This window comes from Corvus cornix, chromosome 10 (assembly GCF_000738735.6).
Source record: "Corvus cornix cornix isolate S_Up_H32 chromosome 10, ASM73873v5, whole genome shotgun sequence".
Classification (NCBI taxonomy): domain Eukaryota; kingdom Metazoa; phylum Chordata; class Aves; order Passeriformes; family Corvidae; genus Corvus; species Corvus cornix.
Genome location: NC_046340.1, coordinates 18,591,065 through 18,615,819, shown reverse-complemented (window position 1 = coordinate 18,615,819; position 24,755 = coordinate 18,591,065). Strand labels below are relative to the sequence as shown.

The following is a 24,755-nucleotide window of genomic DNA, read 5'->3' as shown; positions in this document are numbered from 1 at the left end:
GCTGGAGCAGAGTTCCCCTCCACCTCATCCCCCCAAAATAAAGGTAAGCTCTTCCTCCCCAGTCCCAGAAGTGAGATCTTGTTTAGGTGGACACTAAAAAAGCAACTGCAACAAAGCCCCTGGGAGGAGGCAGGTCAGTGCAGTTACCTGGAAACAAGTTAAGAAAACAGGCTGGAGCTTGTTTTTATGTAACTCTCTTGATTTTTTGCATTTCCTCTTCTGCAAGGGCAATGCAAGGGGCAGGCAGAGGGAGAAAGGAAGGAGTGGAGTGTATTTTTACACTCACTGCTAGACAAGACGAAAGCTGAGACACAGGAGTCACTGTGGAAGCTGCTGCTCCCCAAACCCTTAGGGCTGGAGCAGAGCCTGTGCAGGGCCACCAGCCTGTCTGCACCTTTGTCTACACTTAAGTGAGCTCAGAACTCACTCAGGACCACCTACCCTGGTTGGGCAGTGGGCAGCTGTCCTCCTTCCCTGAGGAGTGGGGTGGTTCAAGCGCTGCTCTCTGACAGTTGGGTGCAGGACATTCGGACACTGCCCTTTCTGGGACTGCTGCCTTGCACAACTCTTGAGATCGGAGACAGCTCAGTCTATGATTTATTTGAGCTCACAGTGTTGGTCCAGGTGGCTGCAGCATCGGCAAGGGTGATGTTTGGTGTCAGCGGCTCAGGACCAGGAGGACGGAGAGCACGTGGAAGGGTGTGAAGGAAAGCCTCAGGCCCTGCTGCTCCAGCTGCAGGCGGCCCTGCACAGCCGGACGCTCCAGGAGGTCACAGCTGGGGAGCAAACACAAGGCTGAAGGGACTCATCTCCATCCCCATCCCCATGCACCCCCAGCCCTCTGGCATGGACTTACAGTATCGCCTCCTTGACAGGGAGGGAGGTCTGGAGCCAGGCTGTGACCGTGCTGCCATGGGCCTCGTAGAGCCGAACCACCACAGCCTCAGGTCTGTCCTCAGCCTTTGGGGGAGTTCAGACAAATGAGACAGGCACAGCCTCTCCAACACAAGTTGTTGCACTCAGCTGAACCTGACCACCACTCGGTGTGGGTGAAAGAGCAAGCCTTGCTCAACAACAGCACCTTAACCCCCCTGCCCTTCCCTCCTCTACCCCAGCACCTGCCTGCTTGACAGTCTCCAGCACGATGGCAGGTGAGCTGACAGAAAAGGCACTCCAGGCTGGGCACTGGGCACAGCTGGCTGGGACCGCGTGGAGGGGGAAATTCAAGTTGTAGGCTTGCTGGATCACACCGGCCTCCTGGAAGGAACCTGCAGCACAAGACCCTCTAGCCAGCCTTTGTACGTGCACAGCCGCAGACACGTTCACCCCAAGGCTCCCTGGAGCATCTCCCACCCTGCATGTCCCCAGCTGTGCCTGCCACTCACCCCGGTGAGGCATCACAGCATAGGTGAACTGGTGGTGCCCAATGTCTGCCGTGGAATCAGGGGACTTGGGTGCTCTCAGCCTAAGGCAACATGAGGTTAGTGAGACCGGCGTCTTGGCAGCACCCACTGTCACACAGAGCAGAGCCAGGGCACTGTGACAAGACAACTGCTTCCCTTGCTACCTTGAGGCTGGGTCCTGAAGTGGAAGCAAACACGCAACAGCAAACAAACCCTGGAAGGTTCCAGAAGCTAAAAAACTGGGGTGTCTTCCTGTGAAAATTGTGGCTGACAGAGTCAAACTGAAATACGCAGTCTCTTTTAGCTTGGTATGTACCCGTAAGATTAACTCCTGTTCCTTTCCTCTCCTTAAGCCTCCCTTCCTGGGGTATGTTCTGGTTAGCAACAGAAAAGCCTGCTACAAATCTGAATCTGATCTCTCCTGAGTTGTCTTTGAGCACAGCTCACAGGAATTAGGTCTAATTGACTAAGATAATATAAGTCAGCCAAATTCTCAGACAACAGCCACCCACCAGACTACTTCCTTGTTAAATAAGGTCATTTAGGACCAGGTGTTGCCTTGACTTCCAAGAGAAACCTCAGAAGGCAGAGTACCCGCAGCAGCTTTCCCCTCACCCATCTCTAACTCACAGGGAGAGGCTGAGGATGTTCCTGTGGGCTGATGCCCCATATTTGCAGTCGTTCAGCAGAGCAACCCCGAAGCCATGCTCGGACAGATCCAGCCACTTGTGAGCCCACACCTGCAGCAGGTACCAAGGGATGTGTTCAGCACACAGAGCTACTGCCCAGAGCAGGAGCAGCTCGGTCCTGGGTCCAGACCAGCTCCCTTCTCACCTCGAACCGAGCCCAGTCCCAGGACGTGTTCCAGTGCGTTGGCCGCTGCAGGTGTCCGAACTGGATCTCGTAGGTAGCATTGGTGCTCCGGACCTGCACAGGGAACTCCACCTTCAGGAACTTGTGAGCCTCCTTCCACTCGACCTAAATGTGGCAGCAGAAGGACGTCACCATGGGGGACTGACAGGCAGAGACTGCACTTCTCGTGTCCTGGTGTGCAGCAGCCAGTCCACGTCAGCTACAACGAAAACACACCAGAGTCTCAACATGGATGAACTGGTGGGTCCCTCTTCCAACCTCGTCCCTCGGGACCCCCACCCTTGGGCTGCTTTCTGCAGAGGAGGACAGGCAGCAGGGGACTCCAGGGAAGAAAACAGGGAGGGGGGACATAATTCAGGCACAAGGTTCAGCTCCCCAGTTCCCAGCTGCATAGAATGTTAGTATCACATGGCAGCCACGGGCCGAACCTGGGTCAGGAAGCGGAGGTAGGGGCACCTGGCATCCAGGATGATCTCCTGGGTTAAGGTGCTGCTTTTCCCAACCTGCAGGGAGAACCTCACGCTCCCCCGCAGGCCCCCAGCCAGGGTGATTTCCAGAGGCTTCAGTAGCGTTGTCACTGGCTTCCTAGAAAGGAATGAAGGCAGAGATAGTCTCAGCCTCGTAGATCCAAGTTCCCAAATCCCAGTCCAACCACCCACACAGCAGGCACTCATTTCTCCAGAGTGAATGCTCTTACAGCTAGGACTGACAGGGAGGCAAGAATCTCAGGGCAAAGCCAAAATCCAAGTGCTGCATGCACTGCTCCTCTACCTGGTTTCCAAGTGATAATCCATCACATCCCAGGCATCCCAGTAGAGGGGAACATCATCAAAGAGTGCAAACTGGTTGGCATAGCAGCCATCTGGGACTGACTCTCTGAAATAAAGTAGAACAGAGGAACAGCAGCATCAGAAGGACTGGCAGTGGAGAAAGGTGTACAGTGAGAAGTCCTGGGAGAGGTTTGAGGAGCTCAGGGCCAGGAACTGGGTGACACAGACCTTCCAGAGTCCAGCAGCCGAAGCGAGGTCAGGTGCCCCATCGTGTCCAGGCAGACAGCAATTACCCCATTCTCCATGGTAATGGAGCCATCCTCCTTGGGAAAAGGCCAGAAGCAGGTGTCACAGACCCACACCTGTGGGAGCTGAGTGCTTCCATGGCAAGCTTAGTATGTGGATTCCTTAGATTTCTCCTCAAACAACCTCTGATGGGGGGAACACAGACCTGAGGAAATGTGCCTTGTGCTTACCTGTTTCCTCACTGCCACAGGCTGAGGAGGCACAAATGGCTCCTGCACTAGAGCATAGCCCATGCTGGGGACTGTCACCAGAGCTGGAAAGCAAAGAGGTTCTGTTCCAACACTCACCCCAGACTGAACCCTAAGTCCCATGACTGTGCTGCCCTGCTGCTCTCATGTCAGATCTACCACCTCCTCCCATACCCTCCTCTTCTTCATGCATACTTCAGGCGACTTTATCCCCTTTCAAGTTGTCCAAAGGACAAATTGAACAGTCAATAAAACTCTCCCCAGGGCAGAGAGAGGTGAAGTATTTCCCTGTTAGCTATCTCTGCCCCTGTAAGGAATTCTGATACAAGAGTTACTCCCACGTCAGACATACCCAAAGTCTCTGTTCCGTCTGGCCCAGGCCTGGAGATCACCTCGGTGCGTTCCCAGGGCAATGTGTTCAACACGAGGGTGCTCTGGGTGCTCCGTGCCTTGGGCTGCAGCAGATCCCTGCACAAGGATCGCACAGCCTCCTCCTGCAGCTGAGCACCAGCCCTGCGGATCTCTGGGCAATGAAAGGGCCTGAGTTGGAGCTGAGAGAGCTTCTGGCACTCACCGTGCAATGTACACACACTTTATCTCCTTCCAAGCTACAACTGCTAATTATCATTAATTATTATTATCTATTAGTAAGTAATTCAAGTGTCTAATTACTCTGAACTTTGTTATTACAAGATTACAAAGAGCTGTGCCAGCTCAGCTGGAAAATTCTAGTTAACGAAGCTCCTGCAAGCACCCCTGGGCAGGCAGAAACAAACCTTGGTGGGAGTCTATCCTGGCATGCCAGCAGCCAGCAGAAAAGTCAATAAATTGGGATGGTTCTCAATCCCTTGGCTCTCCTGCTAATTTAACATTATTTCAGACATGCCTGCCGAGGCTGGCCCTGGCAGTCCAGGGCTGGAACCTCCGCAGCCCCACCAGGCAGGACCTAGTGTGCTCCCACAGGTGAGTGTCCTCCTAGCCAAACTCCCTGCTCACCTGTGTAGTACTGCAGGGCATCCTCAACCACGAGCTGGATACAGCTGCCTGGCAGGACATCGTGGAACTGGTTGAGCAGCAATAACCTAAAACAGAGAGCAGAAACCAGGGAAGGAAGCAGTGGTGAGCACTGGATTTGTGCTGGCTTAGAACAAGCTCTTCTCTCAAACAAGAGCCCTGTTTGCAAGACAGACAAACTTAGTAACTGTTCCCTCTTCCCCCATTTCCCAGCACTTGAGAGAAAAGGATTTTTTCCACAGCATGCTTTAAATCCCTTTATGTTAGGGCTTGTCAACTGTCATCTTAGTAAACCACAACCACGGGCAGTAAGAGCTATTTGTTTTTATCCCTCAGGGCTACCAGATACGTTGTTGCACAAGCTCAAACAAGTCAAAACTGGGGAGGAATAAGCTTTGGTAGGAAATGAAGCTTCCAGACAGCAGAGGGTTGGGAGTTACCTTTCAACAGGAGAATCAAGCAAAGCAGCAGATTCTTTCCAGGTAGATTGCTGACCAGTTTATGGCGGGGGTTGTGTACATACCGTGCTGCAGTACTGAACTCTCCCCCAGTACCACCAGTGCTCCTACACTCCCTCACCTCCAGAGCCGCTGGAGCTGGCTGGCAGGGTACTGGAACACACTGTCCTGAGCCACAGCCAGGGTGCTGAGCACTTCCACATCATGGAGAATTCGCTCACATTCCCGATTCCCCTTCTTTATCTGGTGCCAATGAAGGACAGAAGGAAGATGCTCAGGAAATGGGTAGCTGGGAGTGGATCTCTCACACCAGCGGCAGAATCCCATCTCCAGAGCAGGAAGGCTGCTTGCTGGCAGGTGTCATGAGTTTGCACGGCCCCCTTGCCTGGGAGTGGGACCCTCACCTGGGCCTGGGTGGTGTAGGTGCCATTGTGCAGCTCCAGGAAGAGCTCTCCCACCCAGGTGCACAGCTGGGATGACTCCTTCTCCAAGACAGAAAAGAGTTGGTCAGGAGTGGACATCTGCACCCTGTGGGACAGACACACAGACAGTGATGAGCTGGGGAGGAGCCTGTGACATGGCTAATGGTGCATCTGGGCTGGAAAGGTGACAGGCCTCAGAAACTGCAACACAACCAGACAAAGTATTCCCCTCACCCTTCTCCTACCCCTCTCCTGCTCCCCTGTGACCCTGTCCCTCTCCTGTGGACACTCCCCAGGCAGGTGCTGACTGCCAGGCACAGCTGCTGTGCTGGCCATTCACCCCACGGCTCTACTGAGGGGTCACAAGAAGTCCATGGCCGCCCTATGGACCTGTTCTTACAGCTCTTGATGATGGAGAGACTCCATCCCCCTGAAAATCCTTCGCAGCCCTCTGCTTGCCCATCTCCCTGCCCTTCCCCCTTTGTCACCGCAGGCAGCCAGGCCTGGCTCAAAGCAAATGCCCCAGACAGGAGAGAGGATGGGAGCTCTCCCCTCACCTGGGCAGCCCATCTGTGTTACTCATTCTTTTCATCCTATCCAGCATCTTCTGCGTGGGTCCCCCCCCTCCATCTCCAAAGCCGAAGAGGAATGCGCTGTGGTTCACACGGCCTTTGTCCTTGTTGTTCTTCACTGTTTTCAGCATCTGGAGGGATTTTTGGGCAGCTGCAATCCCCTGGCACCCAGCCCCAACCCCACAGCTCCACACCAGGTGGAGTCTTTAGGGTGCAAAGCCCTGTCTTGCTCCTCTTCCCCAGCCCAAAGTGCCCTAAATCAGGCACAGGCACATCTTGGAGTCAGGCATCCCAACAGCCTTTGTCCAACAATGCTGCCAGATATCCCGCTCCCTTCCCAGGCAGTGCCCTCTCCCAGGAGCCTCAGATCTGGCCTCAAGGGGCTGGCACTGCCCTTCACGTGCAGGTCTGGCAACCTCACTCACCTCCTCCACTCGCCCATGCATCCCATAGGAATCACCAGGGGGAAAATGGGTCAGGACTTGGGAACCGTCAATGCCTTCCCAGAAAAAGGTGTGATGCTGGAGGGGAGAGAAAGGGAAATATGGTCCATGAGGGACAGGCATTTCAGAGCCTCTTCAGGATTCAAACTGGGCCTTCATTTTCTATCCAGGGAGGTACAGGATGCCCCAATGGATCAGTTTGAGGACAAGAACAGGGAATGCCACAAGGGCAGGGGCTGGATTTGCTGTCTGTTGGACCTGCACACAAGTCACAGCTTCCCGTCTGGAAGCAGAAGGAATACCTAGGCCAGGGGCCCGGCTGGGATCTCTAACCATGTCCTTCCTCTCTCCTAAAGCCTGGCAGGACAACACTACCACCAAAACCTGGTGGCTTCTGGAAGCAGAGCCTGTGTTAGCTGAGCTGAAGGACTGTGGAACCAACAGGTCCAGGCCTTGCAGAAGACTCCAGCACCCACACATCCATCCCCTGGGAAGAAGGTAAGCACAGCTCACCGGGAAGGAGTTCACCAGGTTCCAGCTGAGCTTCTGGGTGAGGAAGCGCTGGATCCCACAGCCGTGCATCAGCTGGGGCAGCTGGGCTGAGTATCCAAATGTGTCCGGCAGCCAGAACTGGGAGCACAGGTGACAGGAGCAGAGGGAGAGGGACACACACAAGTCAGGCCAACCTCACACAGAGCAAGGGGTGGAAGGAGATGGTGTGCAAGGAAGGCGTGACGGAAAAAAACAAGTACCTCCGAGCAGATTCGGCCAAACTGCTCCTGGAAGAACCTCTGTCCCTGGAGAAACTGCCGCACCATGGACTCCCCACTGGGCAGGTTCCCATCCTGGGGGGAAGGTACAGGGAGTCAGTGAGGAAAGCCAGGCACCAGGAAAGGATAGATCTTGTAAGATTCCCATTCCCACACACCTGACCTGGCAGATTGTGGGGAGAACCTGAACAGGGCTTGGCAGAGGGAAAAAGGAGGAACACACTAGGGAGTCCAAAGCTCCTTTCTCAGGGATTGATTTGGGAGGATTGTATTTTTGCTAGGCTGACACTTCAGACAGCTGCTGTTCCTAGACCATCACCAACCAGACAGGCTCAGCAAAGGCTCTGCTCTGCCCTGCAGTGCCAGGCCTGGTCCCAGAGGATGGCACAAGGAGGGCGTGGCAAGCCAGGCTCACCATGCTACTCACCATTTCCACCCAGGTGCCTCCAACAGGAATGAACTGTCCCTTGGCCACGAAGTCCTGAATCCGTGCGTAGAGCCCAGGGTACCAGCTGCGCACCCACTCGAACTGCTGTGCCTGCCAGAGCACAGGGATCAGCCCCAGCTCCCCACCCCACACCCCATCCCTTCTCTCTGCAACTCCTTTGGTCATCCCCCCATCTCTTTTTGCTGGAGAAGCAACATGCCACGAGCAGAGGAGAGGTGTCCAGAGGGAGATCACTCACCTGGGAGCAGGCGAAGGTGAGCTCTGGATTGTGCTCCATCAGATGGACCACGGTGACCCAGCTCCGGGCGCACTTACGGATGGTCTCCTCATATGGCCACAGCCAGGCTGCAGGGACAGGCATGGCCCCACCATGGTTATTACCTAACACAAGCTCCTCACAAAGCTGGAACCCCTCTGAAACCCCTCCTGGGATGGGAAATGGAGGGGTGAAGCCCAACAGGTAGAAGACAGCAGGCTGTAATTCATCCCTCATCCACAGTCCCATCAGTGTTCCAAAGGGCAGAGCTAGTCAGACCCACATCCGCACATTGCCTCGGTGACAAACCAGCTGTGTGGCAGCACAGAGGTCCCATTCCCTTCTCTCAAGGCATGGTACCCTGTGCCTGGAACCCAAGGGCAGCCTGTTCTCCCCTTGGGCAGCACACCCTGGCCTCCAGGTGAGAGGAGAGGGAGCGCTGTGCTGCTCTCACCAGAGTCAATGTGGCAGTGTCCCATGGCATGGATGGTGTGCTGGCTCTCGCCGTTCCTCTGGCTGAAGATGGCTGCAGCCAGGTCACGTGCAGCGGGGAAGGTGGAGGGGTCCATAACGTCACACACATTGACCATTTGGTTGGCAGTGTACAGTGCCTGGAAACTCCTCTGGTTTTCCTCCCCGAGGAGCTGGGGTTGGGAGGGATAGAAGTATGACTCTGGCCACTGTATCAGCTGATTCAGCTGTCTCCAGGTGAATCTGCTACCTCCTTTCAACACCTATCTCAGGCAGTCATAACAGATAAACACCATGTCTCTGCTTCACAAACACAACCTTATGCCTTTTCTCACATGCCTTCCAAATCCAAGTTCCACATATGCCCATCCCAGGGGACTGTGGTTAACACATCCTGCTTTGGAGCAGAAAGTGGATGAAAAAGCACCTGTGGCTTCTCTCAATTCAGTTTTCTCCTACTCTAGAATATCCTGAGTTGGAAGAAACCCACAAGGATCATCAAGTCCAGATAGTGTCAATTGTGCTAAAGCAGCAAACATTTTCTCCTCCAAGGCCTCAGGTCATAGAACAGCAGGAGAAGGAGAAAGGGTGAAAGAAGGGAAGAGGAGCTCCCAGACCTGAGCCATGTCCAGCAGTATTTCCAGATCCACCAGCAGTTCGTAGACATCTCTGTTGAAGACAACCAGCTCAGCCTTGCTCAGGGTGACCCTCCTGTCTGGGTCTGGAGGGGCAATCATGCTGCCCTTGCCAGCTCCAAAGAGCCCATTGCAGGCCAGCTCCACATACAGTGTCAAGCTGTGGGGACCAAGAGGAAACCATCAGGGAGCAGGTCACAAGCACAGACAAGGATGTGTGTGTCCTCGGTCTCTTGGCTTCTGACAACACCAAGGTCTCTCAGCAGTGGGGGGCTCTGGCTTAGCTGACCACCCACCTGTGGGGCTCTGACTCTTTCAGGCTTCTTGTCAGGATGTAGCTGGTCTTCTCACCTTCCTTAGTCAATCCCTGCACAGGAAGATGGCACATTCAGCACATGTCATCAGAGGTCCATGACAGCAGGCTGGATGGGCAGGATAAGATACCCCAAAGTCCAGCTGGACAGAGGGGCTGGTCCCACACGCTCTGGGATAATTGCTGGGACAAGTACAGGAACAAAAACTGCTGCTGCCCCAGCAGCACCATGAACCCTACACACACCACCACAGAACGTGGCAGGGGTGCCAAAGGTCACCACTCTGTACATAGCTCTGTACATAGCAGGGCACCTGGCACACCCGTGATCCACGTCTCCATACCTGGACAGGCTGGGCATCTCGCCACACCATGCCCTCCCCATCGCTCTCCCAGACGAAGTGCACTTCCCGCCCTGCCCATGCCAGGGGGATGCTCAGTTCCACCTTAAACCAGCATGTGTCCCATCTGGAAGAGAGCAAGCAGCAACCTCAGTCCCCTGTGTGACCTTCTCCCGAGGGAAAGCATGCTTCCTCAGAGCCTCCGTGGAAAAAGCAGAGTGAGGACAGCCCACAAGTTTGAAGGGATTCACACACAAGGATGCTGCCTGTCCATACACACACCTAATTTAACCTATGCCCTTCTGGAACCCCAGAGGAACGGTCAGTGGCATCTTTTCTGACCACTGCTGGGATAAGAATCTTCTCCCAAACTTGACAAGCCAACACATGCCCCCCAGAAGCATCAGAGACACAACCATGGTCACAAGGAGCTCTCAGCAGAAACGAGCAAGAAACTTGTCTGTTCCCTCATGAAATCTCCCTAAGGGCTTCTGGGCAGGCAGCTCCAAACACTCAGCGGGGAAGAAGAGCATCATCTCATGTCTTCACCAGGGAGAGCTTGTGAGGACTCACAAACACAACTCTGAGACATGAGCTCCAACCCCACCGCGGGCACAGCACCACCGAAACCTGTTACTCACGTGGGCCCGAAAGACTTTCCCACTTGAGCCGGCCTGAATTCCTGCACAACAGCCTCCTCGTACGGGATGTGCCGCGGAGTCTGGAAGTAGGAGAGCGATGCCGGTGGACAGCGATCCCCAAAAAGCCTGTGGTCGGAGATGGCCAGGACACATTAATAAGATCTGTCCCGCATGGACTAGCCCAGGGGTGATACGGGGAGCTTTCACAGCATGGCTGAATCGCCCTGCCACCACCCAGCATCCTCAATAATATTACCAGATCACTGAGTAATAAAGCGCCCTGTTGGCCCCCGGTGGGCAGGGGACGGCTGGAGGGCCGAGGGGCTGTGCCGTGGAGCCCCGAGGCAGCGCTCCATGCCGACCAGGGAGTGTGTGGGTGCGTGGGTGTGGGTGTGTGATTTGCTCCCTCAGCGTGTGTCCACTGAGCCCCCCGAGCTCCCGCACCCACGGCCGGCAGCGCCCCGGTGCAGCGTCCCACCCTGAGGGGACACACCGAAGCTTCTCCCGGCCGCCGCCAGCGCCCCGGGGATGTCCCGGAGAGTCCCCCCCGCCGCCCACCTGCCCCCGCAGATTGCAGTCGGTGGAAGTAGGTGTCGGAGAGGAACTTCTCCACTCGCTCCAGGGCCGTCCGCCGGTGCTTGATCGCGGCCATGGCAGCGGCACTGCTCCCGCCCCGCCCCGCGCGGCGCAGGCGCGGCCGAGCCCTCCCGGGGCCCGCCCGGGGCCCTCCCACCCGGGGCCCGCCCGGGGCCCGCCCGGGGCCCGCCGATCGGGGCGGCGCCGCGGATCGCCCTCCTTGCTTCCAGCCTCCGCGGCGCATCCCGTACGAGGAGGCTGTTGTGCAGGAATTCAGGCCGGCTCAAGTGGGAGAGTCTTTCAGGCCCGCTGAGTTCCAGGTTTCGGTGGTGCTGTGCCCGCGGTGGGGTTGGAGTCTCGGAGTTACTCGTGTTTGTGAGTCCTCACAAGCTCTCCCTGGTGAAGACATGAGATGATGCTCTTCCGTGATGAGGGTTTGGAGCTGCCTGCCCAGAAGCCCTTAGGGAGATTTCATGAGGGAACAGACAAGTTTCTTGCTCGTTTCTGCTGAGAGCTCCTTGTGACCATGGTTGTGTCTCTGATGCTTCTGGGGGGCATGTGTTGGCTTGTCAAGTTTGGGAGAAGATTCTTATCCCACCCTGAGCGTTCCCTAGGTGAGAAGGCAGAACCCCTCTCATCGCTGTCGCTCAGCCTAAGCAGTCCTGCACCCTCCTCTCCATGTCCTGGTTTGCCTCCAAATCACCCCAAAATGTGATTGTGTATCATCAGGAGGGAAGGAAGAATCTGTACACGATGCTCAGCCCTGATGTTTTAATGGAAATACTGCGCTACAGTCAAGTTTACAACATTGGTATAGAAATCACATGGGTTGTGGGCCGAGGATCACGTTACAGAATACAAAAAGCAAGATCAAATAAAAAGAAAATTAAAAAAAGCAAACCTCTGCTATTGTACAGGCTGGGAGCAGAGCTGGGATTTCATATGGAGCACCAGAGGCAGAGGTCTCCCCACGGTGTGTCCTAGGGACCTGCACCAGCCCCCTTGGCTCAATGACATGCAGGCACAGACTCCTGAGGTAAGACCCCACCAAGCAGCAACAGCTGGTACTTCCAAGCTGGTCAGAAGTCTAAATGACCCAAGATTTTCCCTTCCAGATCACCTTGAGCATACACCAGAATAAAAAAAGGGGGGAAATAATAGGGGTGCGTGCATGACGCCTTTGGAATGGAAGAGGACACACGCAGCCCCTTCCTGCGTGGTTACAGCAAAGGAGGAGAAACGAGACGGGTGATTTATTGCTGGCAAAGTGTGAAAATCCCCTGCTGGGCTCTTCCTTCTCTCTTCCTCTCTCCATAGGAGGCTCCCATTCCAGACCTGCCTGCTGTGCATTGGCTGCCAATGAGTAGTGGCCCCTCGGGGCCGTGCACTTCCACCCTGGCTCCAGGTCTCCCTCCAGCGCTGCGCCCCGGCCTCTCTCCGCGGAAGGGAAGGAGCTGCGATGCCAGGAGGAGAGAACCTGGAACTAGATGGTATTAAAGGTCCCTTCCAACCCAGGCCATTCTATGATTCTATGAACGAGCTGTCTCAAAATACAGAAAGCCCCTGGGAGAGGCTGAGGCCGTGGCAAAGCCCTGCTCGTGGCTCTCATCCAGGGATGATGGAAGCCATTCCAGGTGTGTAGGACTGGCTGCATGGTTTTTTGCAAGGAAAGTTGCCTCCCTTGAGGAGACACAGTGCAGTGGTGGCTGTCGTGGCTTACAAAGCCTGTGCTGACTTCCTTATTTTTAAAATCAGAATCTTCCCGTGTTTTAAATATCTGCCAGCATTAAATTTCTCTACTTAAAAAAATATATATCCCATATGTGGATTTTAGGAGTGAAACGCACCAAGAGCCCCCACTCCCTCCTCCTTCCCTTGCACACACACACACACACACACACACATGCAGAGCAGCCCTGTCAAATACTGGTTTGGTATTGCCCATGATGTTTTCTCCAACACAGAAAGGGAAAAATACATCAGCACAATCAGCCCCAGCTAAGTTGCTCAGCAACACTTCCCAAAAGCGAAGATCCTTGGAGCTGCAAGATAAGGTGGATAAAAATTACCCACCAGGAAAAAAAGCCAAAAATTAAAAAATTAAATTATATACTATATATTTATATCTCTTACAGGCTGCTTATACCTCAGTTGTTTAACCCCCAAACACACACGCTGCCTCTGCTGTTTCCTCTTGCCAGTCTTATAAAAGGGGTTGGATTACACCTCCCTCTTCCCTCCCCTTTCCCACCCCAACACCTGCATGCTGCAACAGTGCCTTTCAGACCACGAACAGGGCTGTGGGTGAGCGAGTGTCTTCCTCCAGTTAAGAACAAAGACATTATTTTTTTTATTTACAAAAAAAGGAGAAAAAAGTTTCCACACAAAAGCACTACAATGATAACTCCCTTTGGTAAAAAGTGTAATAAATGTCTCCATCGGTCTGTCTGTCGATACTAATTCTCAAGCCACCTGGTACTATGGTACACAAGAAGCTAGTACAGTTATGCTAGCACATCAAGCATAATTCCTTTAATTAAAAAAAACAAAACAAAACAGCAAACCAAAAAGAAAAAAAAAAAAACCAAAAAATTGACAATTTGTACATTTATTTACAAAAAAGGAGGGGAACATGTTAAAATCGTGTTGTTCTCTGCTGTGTGTGTGTACGTACATGTGTGTGAAAAGCTGGTGCATGGCACTAGGAGAGACTAGTAAACAAGCAGGTACAAAAAAAACCAAAAACCCAAAATAAAAATAAAACAGTTCCACTGGCACTAGAAAGGACAGACCGATCTGCACAGGGTGAGTCCAGCCTGGGAGGGAGAGGAGGGAGCGAGAGGAACCCAGGGTCCACTGCCCCGTGGCCCCGTGCCGGAGCCCGCAAAGAGAGGAGAATCCGGTGGCGACAGGCACCTGGGGATTTTGGGGATACATCCAAGCGGTCCGGTGGTGGAGGGCATCCTGTTCCCCTCCCTCGCCGCTCAGGGCCTCCGGGGAGTCAAAGCCTCAACGCTGCTGGTGTGTACGAGCTTGTTGTGTTTCTCTGGGATGGCTCAGTTCAGAGAAGGGTCCTTCCTGCCCAAAAAGGGCCGGCGGCCCGCAGCCCCAGGCAGAGATCCACGTCCCCGCAGGGGATCCCGCCGGGACAGGTTGTACCAGCCACGCACTAGTCAAGTGGCCATGTTACGGAGATACACAGTGAGGGGAGAAAGGCATCTTCCTCCTTCCCTGGATGCGCGCACACACACACACACATCTCCCGGGCTCTTCCCTCGCCCCGGGGGACTCTTAGGGTGTCTTGAATATCGTGCCGTATTTGACGCGGTACTTGTTGATGCTGACAAAGTGCAGGGTCTCTGTGTCACAGGTGGTGGTGCAGGGCACCAAGCCCTCCAACCCTTCACCCATGAGCCACTTGTTTGTCTCGGCTGCCATTTCGCGGGGCACGTGCTCCTTGGTCCATTTGTCCACCCAGGCCTGGAATCGCTGGTGCAGGCGCTTGCTCACCCTTTCATGGGACTGCAGAAACAGGGAGAGGTGTTAGGAAAAGGCAGCTTTGACCCCCAAACTGCAGCGTAACACAAAGCTTGGCTACTGGTTGACACCACCAAGGGGATCAAATACAGAGGGAATTCGTAATACAGACACTGGACTAATGACAGAGGGAAAGCTCTGATGAAGGTCCCCCAGATCTCCTCTCCAAGAAAATTAGTGGCAAAATGAGCTCAGAAATACTAAAAGGTTTATGCTCTTTGTTTAATACAGCAGTTCATGGGCTGGGGACATGGAACATATCCAGTGGGAGCCTGAAAGCTGCATGCCTAGCTCAGAGTGATTCCCTTTTGCATCACCCAAAAGATGCTGCTGCCTCCTCCTCTAGCACCCAGGACCAGGCAAGCCCTGCTCTTCCCAGCCCTCGGGGTCTGCCTCCAGCCCCCACAGAGGGGCACAGTCCCAGGAAAGAGCAAGCTCAATATGCTTTATACGTATTGGGGACACAACTGCTACAGAAAATGAAGAGCCAGGTCAGGTCTAACAGGCTTGAGAAGCTCTGGCCTAACAAAAACATCAGGAGAAGAACTGTGCACGTTTTTGGGTAAGAGCATCTGCCTAAGGAATGTAAAATCCAGAACAGATGGTATAAAGCCATGGCTACAGTCATAATTGAAAACAGCCAATATAATTAAACCTCCAGATTAAAACTTACAGATTTTATTATTTGTTTGTTCTTCTCCCAGAGACTGACTGCTTTGTGGTGTTAATTGCTAAATCCAACAGATTTGTTTCCAAAATCCAATGTAGCTTCTACAGTACCCTCAGTGTATTCCAGTAACCAAGGGCTAAGCTGCACACTACATATTTAACACTTCAAAAATTTATGTTCAGATTCTCTGTGAAGAGCTCTGGCACATACTATCCTGCTTATAAGCTTACACTTCCTTGAGGTTTGTGCCAGCTGAATGGGATAGACTGAATTCAATCAAAATCCTCAGTATCAGCATTTCAAAGAGTCACTACACTGCAATTAAAATACTCTCATCTCATGTGAAGGCAAAGTTTAAGAGAATTACTTCACAACTAATGAAGTGAAGCCATATCTGTCTCTCATCAGCAAGAAACATGGCAAGTAGTTGTTTTATAAATCTAAATGCATGAGTAGAAGTGGATGGAAATGTTCCCGTAAGATGAGAAAAGGAGAGTGTCAAAGCATCCAGATAACCAGATCAGTTTCCTCCAGTGCAATCCTCCTGAATTTCACCCATCTGGAGTCACAAACTCTTGTCATCTTGGATAAACCCAAACCTTTACCTCTCCCCAAACAGCTGGAGAGGCAATGCCTCCTTCCCTTCCCCCTGGGTCCCGGGGAACACCAGCAGCCCACCCCGCTCTCTCGCTGGCTCCTACCTGCTGAGCTCGCAGCAGCGCAGTCCTCCTGTACATGTAATCCTCCGATTTGATCACGTACACCATCTTATAGGAGTTCAGCTTGAATTTACACTCCAGCTTGTCCAGGCTCTCCACATTCTCCATGGACTTCTTACTGTTTCCCTCCTTCCCTTCCTTCTCCTGCTGCTCCCGACCACGCTGACACTTACGGATCCGCCTCAGATTCCTGCAAAGCAGAGAACCTCTCTTGGAATTAGCACCCACCCTCTGGCACTACGAAGCTGGGTGTAGATGGTGGATCTCAAGGCCAGGTTGGACAGGGCTTGGAACAACCTGGTCTAGTGGGAGGTGTCTCTGCACATGGCAGGGGGTGGAATGAGATGAGCTTTAAGGGCCTTTCCCAGCACAGCCTGGCCACTCACCTGGGCAGGAAGACGGGTTTCTGGGCCAGGTGCTCGCGGAGCTCAGGGGAGGTAGAATCAGAGTTAACGTACCGCTCCACGTAGTCCGACCAGCGCTGGAAGCAAGCACAGAGCACACATCAGCCACTGCCCTCCCAGCAAACATGGGAGGGCTAAGGAGGCTAAGCTGGAAGTCACGCAGAAGAACACAACATCACTTCTGAAGGCTCTGTGCATCTTATGCCCAAAAAGGCAGGTACAGTGCTTCTTTATGTGGTTTTGAGTTATTTTCTCATACAAAATAAACCAAGAAGGATTTGCCTGCTCACATCATTGGAAGCTTTATGGCATGTCCTTGACGTTTCTTTGTCTTGTGCTAGCAGACCACACCACCAGTCACCTGGACACTCTGGTCCACTGCAACCTCCATCATCACAGTCAGCTCTCTGGACAAGCTGCCCTTACCTCTGCTTCCACAGGGTCATCCGAATTTTCCTCTTCTGTGTCCAGCAGCTCAATGGTTAACTGAACTTGACCTCTGCTCTGAATGAACATCAGCTATAAAGAAAAAGCAGAAGGAACTTCAGTAAGAAGAGGTTTGAAATAGAAACAAACACCTGCACTTCTCACTGGGGCAAAGGGAGAATGAAGCAAGTTGGCAGTTTTAAAGGAAACCATCTTGAGCCCCCAAAGTAAGTTTGAGAGCAAGGGAAGAGATATTATACACTCAGGCTTTTATCCAAAGTACTTCTCTGGCTCAGAAAGGGCCTGACCACTTCCTGCCTCTTCAGAAAAGGAAGTATGGATTTGATTAGCACAGGTTTATTAGCAATGTATGCAGGCAGCAGTGATTTAATGCCCAGTCAGTAGTGGCAGATCTCCCGACAGTCGACAAAATTGAGACACCAGAGAAACAGAAGAGTTTGAGCTAATAAATTAAAACCAGTGGCAGCCAAGCAGTCAGCATGATACAGCCCAAAGCTGCTGTAAAGCACAGGGGATATTCATTGCTGTTCCAGGAAATTTATTCCTCCTTGAAACTTCATTTCTGAGGGGCCCTTGCAGAAGCACTAACCTATGTTCTGAAAGCTGGCAGCATGTGCGCTGGTTTTGGCTGGGATGAAGCTAATTTTCTTCATTTTTGGGTGTCTAAACAAGGCTCTTTTTTAAAGGACTAGTGCCTCTCCCTTCTTAAAAGGCATCCCCCTCACCTCTTTCTGGTTTTACACTGTGGTTCAGACCCTGGCTTTACCTTGAAGCAGTTCTCCTCGGACATGAGCTGCTCAGCTTTGCGCTGGTACGCGGCCTCCAGGAGCGTACGGGAAGACTGGGAAGCGAGGAGACCTCCCGTGGCTCCATTGCTGTTCTCCGACAGGTATAGGTCTGTCACCTGCACACAGATCTCATCACTCACGATGTGCTGGAGCTGCAAACAGGAACAACAGGGGGAAGGTGTTCGTCAAGGAGGCTGCTACACCCCCATCAGAATAGAAGAAAATAAGGATGTAACAATGGGATTGAGCTCAAGCAAAAAAACCCTTAGCTTCTTCCAGCTGCAGATGATCTCTGCTACTATGGGAAAAGCCCACAATATCTTTAAAAAAATTAGCAGGTGGCAAAGCACAGCTACTCAGAGGAAAACTACACCCAGGGAACATTGTGATCAGCAGCAGGGGAGGAAGGGCCAGAGCTCTGTGACACAGTGTGTCCTCTCCTCGCCAAGGGGCTGCTGCTGTGTCTGAGGAGAGGGGTGGGAGGTTTAAGATCAAATCCATATTTTGTGTAAGTTGAAAAATCAAAAGTCTCCCAACTGTCTTCTGAATTCAGTTAATGTCTGGACTGAAAGGCTTCTGAAGAGCAGCTCTACCCTTCTGAAAGAGGAAAGGCCTTTCAAGTTATTCCACTTACAGCCCCTTGTGTCTGTTTTTGTTCTTTATGCTACAAAAAGGCACAAGAAGAATTTTTCCTTTGCTCACACATTCTTCCTACCAACCCAATAAAAGGACTGGAGTATAACAGCCAAAATGAGCTACTCCAGCAGCCAGATAAAAGAGACAAAAGGCTTTTAGAAAAAGTGTGCACTCCTACAGCATTGATGGAAAGGAAAGAAACTATTTAGATGTCATTTCTTTTTTTTTTTTTTTTTTTTTTTTCCCAAAGTTGAAGCAAGATTAGCTCTAGACATGCTTTGAATACTTATATCCTAAAACACCTGGAAAACAACAAGAACTCTGTAGAGGATATTCTAAATAATTTAAACAGATCAGAAATCATCTTCTATCATTTCTCTACTATGAGGGTTAGAGAGCTGGGTGAAGAAACACCCTGAATTTACCTGCTTACCCCCAAAATTCCCCATTTAGGCATACAACATGGCCTGCAATGTGAGCCTGGGTTCTCACTGCAGCAAACCACCTGTCTACTTTCTCCACCCCGCCGCACCCAGTCCCAGGCTCTGCTGGCAGTCACCTGTCGGACGATGCTCTGGATCAGCTTGTCCATGGTGAAGGCGATGTAGGCGTGGATGGTGAACATCTCGCGCAGGGAATCCTCATACTGCGACGAGTCCATGTTCCCATCCAGGAGGTTGCGCACCATGTCCAGGAAGGCCGGGTAATAATCCTCCACATCGATGTCCACTGCAACAGGAGAGAAGGGGAGAGATGAGCACACTGCCCCCAGGAAGGGTCGCTGTGAGTTTTGGTCCTCAGGTGACGGACGCACTTAAGCTGAAGAGTTACTTCAACTTGTCTTTTATGGACATAAATAAGTCCTTTTAAGGCCATGGGTATTTTCATAATCTCTTGCTTTCTAGCTCTAGCCTCCTCCATGAGCTTTGTATTTCTGAAAGCTTTTACTTAGGGAACTTGAGGATACTTTAGATATGCAAGTGTAAAATGAAAGCTCTTCTGAAATAACTGCTGCATATTATCCTTCTGCTATTCCAAGTCCCATGTTCCCCACATCTTCCCATCTCCCCAGGGATAATAAAAGAGAACCCATCTTAAAGGGTCACTGCTATCACGTGCCTGAAGACACCCAACAACCCCTGTCACCACGCTACAAACAGAAGCACCTTTTTCCTCCCAGCCTCCCACCAGAAGTCACTCACTGGGCTCCTTCAGTCGCAGCTGGATGGCAGGACTGTCACTCTTGTCTCGCTTTATGCCCAGCACTTCCCTCTCCCACTCCCGTTCCCGCGTCTCCTCCTCGATCTGCCGCTCAGCCTGGGTGCAGATCCGCAGCAGCCGCAAGCACAGGATCTGGTGCAGCCTCATGAAGATGTACCAGTTGCTGTTCACGTAGAAGAGGTTGTAGACCTCATCCATGCCCCGCAGCTTCTGGGCTGTCGTGTTGTTGAACATCAGCTTGGTTTTGGGAGGACTACCCCCAACGCCATTGTGCTTTTTTGCAGCCCCAGTAGCTTCGTCCACATCCATTTCCTCTTCTTCTTCCTCTTCCACATCCGAGAGTTCACCTCGCTGAGCAAACAGCAGGTCTGGAATGAAGTGATACATGATCTGCTTGATTTTGTACTTGTCCTCTTTCTGGATTCCTGTCTGCCGCTTCACGTGGTGGATGATGAGAGAGGCAGCATCTTCCAGGATCTGCTTGTCTTCATAGGCTAGCGAGAGGTGTGGGCCTGTGGGCACTCCAGCATTTTCTTCTGAAGCCTGTTCTTGCCTCTACAAAGGAGAAACAGCACAAAAATCAGCCTAAACAATCCCACCCAAGTCCACCACCCAAGAGCCTGCTAGAAAGCTCTGCCAGTGGAACAGATTTCCTCCCGCATCAAGCTGTGAGGAACGGGAACTGAAACTGCACAAGCAAAGTACATAAGTTTAACGGAAGGAAACTATTGCTGACCATCTCACCTCATCATAGATGCTTTCAATCTCATTGAGGAGACTCTTTGACCTTAGGACCTTGGTATCATTCTGCTTGAAGTTGATGCCTTGGTGGTCCAAGGATTTCAGGTAATACTTCTCATTCTGCTCTCGCCAGACTTTATTAAATCCTCTCTGGGCTTCTCGCCACTCTTCCTCTTTCATCTTTAACCTTGGATCAAGAAAACGAGGGTGAGCTAAGAGATGAGCATACAAGAAAAACCCTGGCCCATGGTTCTTGGTGAGTGTTGACAAGAGCTGAGCTCCTGATAAAATGGGCATGGATCAAAGACATGCCACAGAAAGGAGCTTTCCAGGAGGTGCACCCCAGACATGCTCTTCTGGAGAAACCACTCTGGGTTTCTTTCACATCTAAGTAAAACCATGCAGGAACAAAGCAGCCCAGGGAGAGGGGATAGAGGGACAGGGAAGTCAAAAAAGCTGGCCCTGGACTCTCAGAAATCCCCAGCAAGTCACATAGCTCCACCTGTGGAACAGGGGCAGCTTAGTTTGGACAAGGAACAAAGCATGGACACCTGAGTGTCCTGGGAATGCACTCCTGAAGCTTGACTCAGCATCCCAAACAAAGCACCCCAATTCAGTCCAAGAAGGGTAGGGAAACTGGGACCTTGCAGGTATCCTGGGAAGGCTGCTACCCCCAGTTCCAGAACTCCAAAACACAGGACCAAGAGTCCCACAGAGCTAACGGAGTATGTACTACTGCTTACACATCTCCCCGACCTTCCCCAAGGAGCTGCAGCATCCACTCCCTTTTAGCTGAGGAAGGGGAGGCTGACAACAGAAACAGGACTGGAAATCTGAGGATAGCAGAGCCACCATCATCTGGGCACATACAGCCATAGGATTTGGAAAGGGATCACATTTAGCCCTGGGACAACAGCTTCCTTATCTTACACACAGTGAGGACAGCAAGGAAGAAAAAAGTTTAGGAGGAGACAACAAAAGCTCTTTATCCTTCCAGCTGAGCCGTAAGAATTTTGTTTCAGGAGGGCAATTCCCTCTAGGTGACTATTATGGAATACACCAACTGTCCAGAATATAAATGAACTTCTTAGTGTCACAGAAAAACAGAATCATGGAATGGTTTGGTTTGGAAGGGACCTTACAGATCATCTTGTTCCAACCCCTGTCATGGGCAGGGACAGTTTCCACTGGACCGTGTTGCTCCAAGCCCTGTCCAGCCTGGCCTTGAACATTTCCAGGGGTGGGGCAGCCACAATCTTTGGGGGCAAATTTACAGCCTTGTGGAGTTCACACTCCTTAGGGGCAGAAATTAGCCACTTTTCCATAAATTTGGACAGCATACAGTGCGTTACCCTTTGGAAGGGACCCTGGGGCAGGGTGCTGGGGCAATCAGTACCTTTTCAGTACAATGGGAACAGCCACGGAGGGGTTCTTGCGAAGCCCATCGATGATGTCAGCTGCTTTGTCAGCATATATCCTCTGGAGAGCCTTGCGGTGGATCACCTCCGAGGTGCCCCCCAGGGTGTTGTCCAGGCGGAATTTGGCCTGCTCCTCCGCAGACAAGCGCGACAGTTTCTTCTGGATTGCCTCCAGAACGCGGATCGTTGCCAGGTTGGTCTCCAAGACAACATCCAGCTGGAGAGAACAGTGCATTAGCTGTAGCATTTGAATAGACAAAACATGATACTTCACGGAGGCAAACATTCAAGTGACGCGAAACAAGAAGCTGCGCCTGTTTAACAAGGTGTACTCGAGCACTTTGGTGCTCAGATGCTCTAAAATAATCCAATTATATTTCATCTGCTACCCACATAATACTGCGTAAGAATTTAAAGGCTACCAGAACGATACTGTTTGGAAATTACATCTTCCAGCTGGGAATAGAACACAATTGACAGTTACTCTACAAAAGGATGCGCCAAATCTGAGCGGATTCAGGTAATTGCCCAGCTAACTTCCATTTCCAGTCAAGATGTCAGTTGTTTAACATCCTGAACATATTACTTTGCAGATGATTACAGGGGAATGCATGTTCTCATGCACGACGTGGGCAGGAAGAACAGCAAAGATGCAACAATTCCATGCTGGCCATTCAACAATTTCACATGGAGTGGTGTGAACCAAGAGCTCTGCACAAAAGGTGAGGGGCAGGGGTGGCAGCTTAGTGGTTGTGCAGCCACTACTTCTTGCATGAAGAGAACACAAACTTTTATGCCAAAAACCAGGTGGCAGACACAATAAAATGAGATTCTAACATGCAGTATTAAAGGTATGATTACATCGAGCTCATTAACTGTCCACAGAACAGAGCTTTCCAAGACATGAACCAAGAAAAAGCAATTTACCTCAAAACGTTCATCCTCACACCTGTAGATGTGCTCTTCATATTGTGTCTTCTTGGAGCTCACAAACGTGGAATCTTCGGACCAGGACGGGAAGGAGACCCAGGTGTCATTCAAAACCTTTGAGGGAGGCAGAGGGAGAACAAGAGCCATGGTCAGTGTTCAAGGGGATCAAACCTGGCCAGCTTCAAGCCCAGTTTTCTGATGGGACAATCTAATTCCCCAGCTGGAAGAAGTGTGTGCCCTTTCCAAAGCCCAGCATTCATAGGGCAACTCCAAACAGCCAGAACCCAAACAGCCAGGCAGCCTGAAAAATTCATTGGCTGGAGCTGTGAGGAAAAAACTTGAGAGAGAAGAGGAAAATAAAGGTGAAAGGAGCTTTTCTGCTCCTTTATATTAGTCAGCTGCAACCAGCTGGTTCCTCGTGTGTGATTCACCATCAACACTGTGTGGTCACCACAGCAGACCTGACTGTTAGACAGGACACAGTTGCTGCCTCCAAACAAGGCTAATTGGAAGTATAAATCCATACCCCAGCATCACCTTTCCTGACAAAACAGCTGAGCACCTGCAGCTTTCAATACAGGAGCAGAAAATCAAAAAGCAAACAAACAAAAAACCAGCAACAACCTCAAAGAGGCCAAAGGCAAAGAAACAATGATTCTGGCAGACAGTCTTGAAAGCCAGGCCCAGTTTTCATAAACCCAAAGCCTGAACAACTGAGTCATTAGATTCTCCCAGGGAGAAAAGTTTGTAACTGCATCACACAAGATGCTTTTGAGAGACATGTCAAGACATGGATTAAAAATTCAGCATTTCAGAGAGAAAGAAAGATGCATCTGAGGGAATATGTGGGAGAATCTGTCTACAGAAAACATGATTTTCTTTTAAAGTTGGCCTAGAGACAACTCTGAAAGCAGGCTAAGAGAGAATTTAGGTAAAAAGGTAGCAATAATCCTGAATTACATACCACCTTGTAAAGGACCTCTGAGATCACATTAAGACCATACAGAAAACCAGTTCTGTCATTTCCTACTTGGAGTGTTTTAAGTTTGCAATCTCAACGTTCCTTTCACAGGTTGTACTACATAACACACCATAAATCAAATGTAAGAGCATTAGGTATGTCAGTAATTAAACATCATAACTATTCAGTAGGTTTTTCTCCAGCTGCCCCCCCAATGCTCTATGCAAACCTTTCCCAAATGCTGCTGGAGAAGAGATGATGCCAACCACCAAAGCCTCGTGGGTATCACAACTCCCAGCATAACCCAGTTCCTAGACTGATGCCTCACCCTGTGCAATAAGCTTCTGGATACGATCCAGATGTTTACGGGAACGCCACTAGGAATACCTTGGGTGTGCTCCCCTCGGGCTGCCACACGTACTGTGAGGATCCCGAGCCAGGATGGGGTGCCCACACACGCCTGGCTGCAGGAGCAGCACAGATCAGTGTGGATCAGTGCTAAGCAGGCCTCAGCTCCATGCTTGCCACCACCAGACGTGCCCTGACATCCCCAGGAACCTTTCCAACACATGGATACAAAATAAATTCCCCATCCTGCTGCGTTTTGCTCGCCTTTGCTCCAACGCTTTCAAAAGGCTGGGAAGAGCCTTCCTCTGTGACACGACTCCGACCTTACCTCTTTACACAGCGGAGTCCGCCCTGTGCACTTGGGTTGCTGGTAGCTCTTGGGCAAGGCTCGGTAGCTGGAGCCCAGCCTCTTGCAGGAGGCATAGTCAATCTCCATGGCAATCCCCTCAGTAGCCCGTTCCTTTGGATACGTCTCCATGTGAACAGATTCCTTATACCCCAGAAAGTTTTTAAACCAAGTGAAAAGTTCCGGGAATTTCCTAAAATAAAAGGAATGAAGTGAAAAACGAGCGGAGCGCTGAGCTGTGATGCTGAGGCTAGAACTGATTATTACAGACCGCTCTCAAATTATCAATCTGGTGAGAAGACCCTCTCTGCTCAGCCCGACTTCCACAGGGCCTGACCAAGTGGGAAGCAAGCACCTGTTGTTGATCAGGAGGGGGATTGCTCTCTTGGTGCAACTAAGGTGCTTTAGGAATAGTGACGAGCAGGGAACAGCTGTCAGAGCTTTTGCTGCAGGGACAGCACTCATGGCATGGTCACATCTGGGTCTCCCCAAACTATCCTGGTAGTGAACTCAGGCCAGATTCCTACTTGTTTGCCAATGTTTTGAACCTTAAACCAGACCTTTGCTTTCCAGAGGCAGCAAGAAGAAACTAAAAGACAATTCTGTAACTACGTAGCAAAAGGTTTCAGCGCCAAGCAATTGCCTCAACCAGACTTCACAGAGCAGCATCAGTCATGGAGAAGCCTTTG

General features: G+C 51.5%; 2 protein-coding genes and 2 long non-coding RNA genes across 6 annotated transcripts in view; 2 read left to right on the top strand and 2 right to left on the bottom strand.

Moving 5' to 3' along the window:
• Positions 1-178: 178 nt before the first annotated feature.
• MAN2C1 (mannosidase alpha class 2C member 1) lies at positions 179-10,976 on the bottom strand. Its single transcript, XM_039557822.1, is given in 27 exon segments — positions 179-776; positions 857-960; positions 1,123-1,268; positions 1,386-1,465; positions 2,034-2,143; positions 2,238-2,381; positions 2,705-2,861; positions 3,048-3,152; positions 3,275-3,369; positions 3,523-3,605; positions 3,893-4,063; positions 4,537-4,622; positions 5,134-5,255; positions 5,417-5,540; positions 5,992-6,137; positions 6,432-6,527; positions 6,963-7,079; positions 7,202-7,294; positions 7,647-7,757; positions 7,906-8,012; positions 8,378-8,567; positions 9,012-9,189; positions 9,326-9,396; positions 9,687-9,810; positions 10,325-10,453; positions 10,887-10,906; positions 10,908-10,976. Coding segments are annotated over 27 exon segments (3,096 nt in total). The 3' UTR covers positions 179-658.
• LOC120410548 lies at positions 2,330-9,800 on the top strand. The gene is made up of 2 exons (XR_005602797.1): positions 2,330-2,516; positions 6,806-9,800. It is a non-coding gene; the product is annotated as an uncharacterized LOC120410548 (long non-coding RNA).
• A 135-nt stretch (positions 10,977-11,111) lies between the features above and the next one.
• On the top strand, positions 11,112-13,484 carry LOC109146346. The gene is made up of 2 exons (XR_005602795.1): positions 11,112-11,936; positions 12,218-13,484. It is a non-coding gene; the product is annotated as an uncharacterized LOC109146346 (long non-coding RNA).
• SIN3A (SIN3 transcription regulator family member A) overlaps positions 13,227-24,755 on the bottom strand; it is a 32,257-nt gene continuing 20,728 nt past the window's right edge. For all 3 annotated transcript variants that reach the window (XM_039557758.1, XM_039557757.1, XM_010412306.3), the window contains exons 11-21: positions 24,049-24,259; positions 22,409-22,525; positions 21,460-21,698; positions 20,067-20,250; positions 19,304-19,877; positions 18,661-18,830; positions 17,444-17,617; positions 16,657-16,749; positions 16,213-16,307; positions 15,809-16,016; positions 13,227-14,422 (exon numbers count right to left, since the gene is read on the bottom strand). In XM_039557758.1, coding sequence (XP_039413692.1) covers positions 14,192-14,422; positions 15,809-16,016; positions 16,213-16,307; positions 16,657-16,749; positions 17,444-17,617; positions 18,661-18,830; positions 19,304-19,877; positions 20,067-20,250; positions 21,460-21,698; positions 22,409-22,525; positions 24,049-24,259 — 2,296 coding nt within the window. In that variant the 3' untranslated portion in view covers positions 13,227-14,191. The remainder of the gene's footprint in view (positions 14,423-15,808; positions 16,017-16,212; positions 16,308-16,656; positions 16,750-17,443; positions 17,618-18,660; positions 18,831-19,303; positions 19,878-20,066; positions 20,251-21,459; positions 21,699-22,408; positions 22,526-24,048; positions 24,260-24,755) is intronic.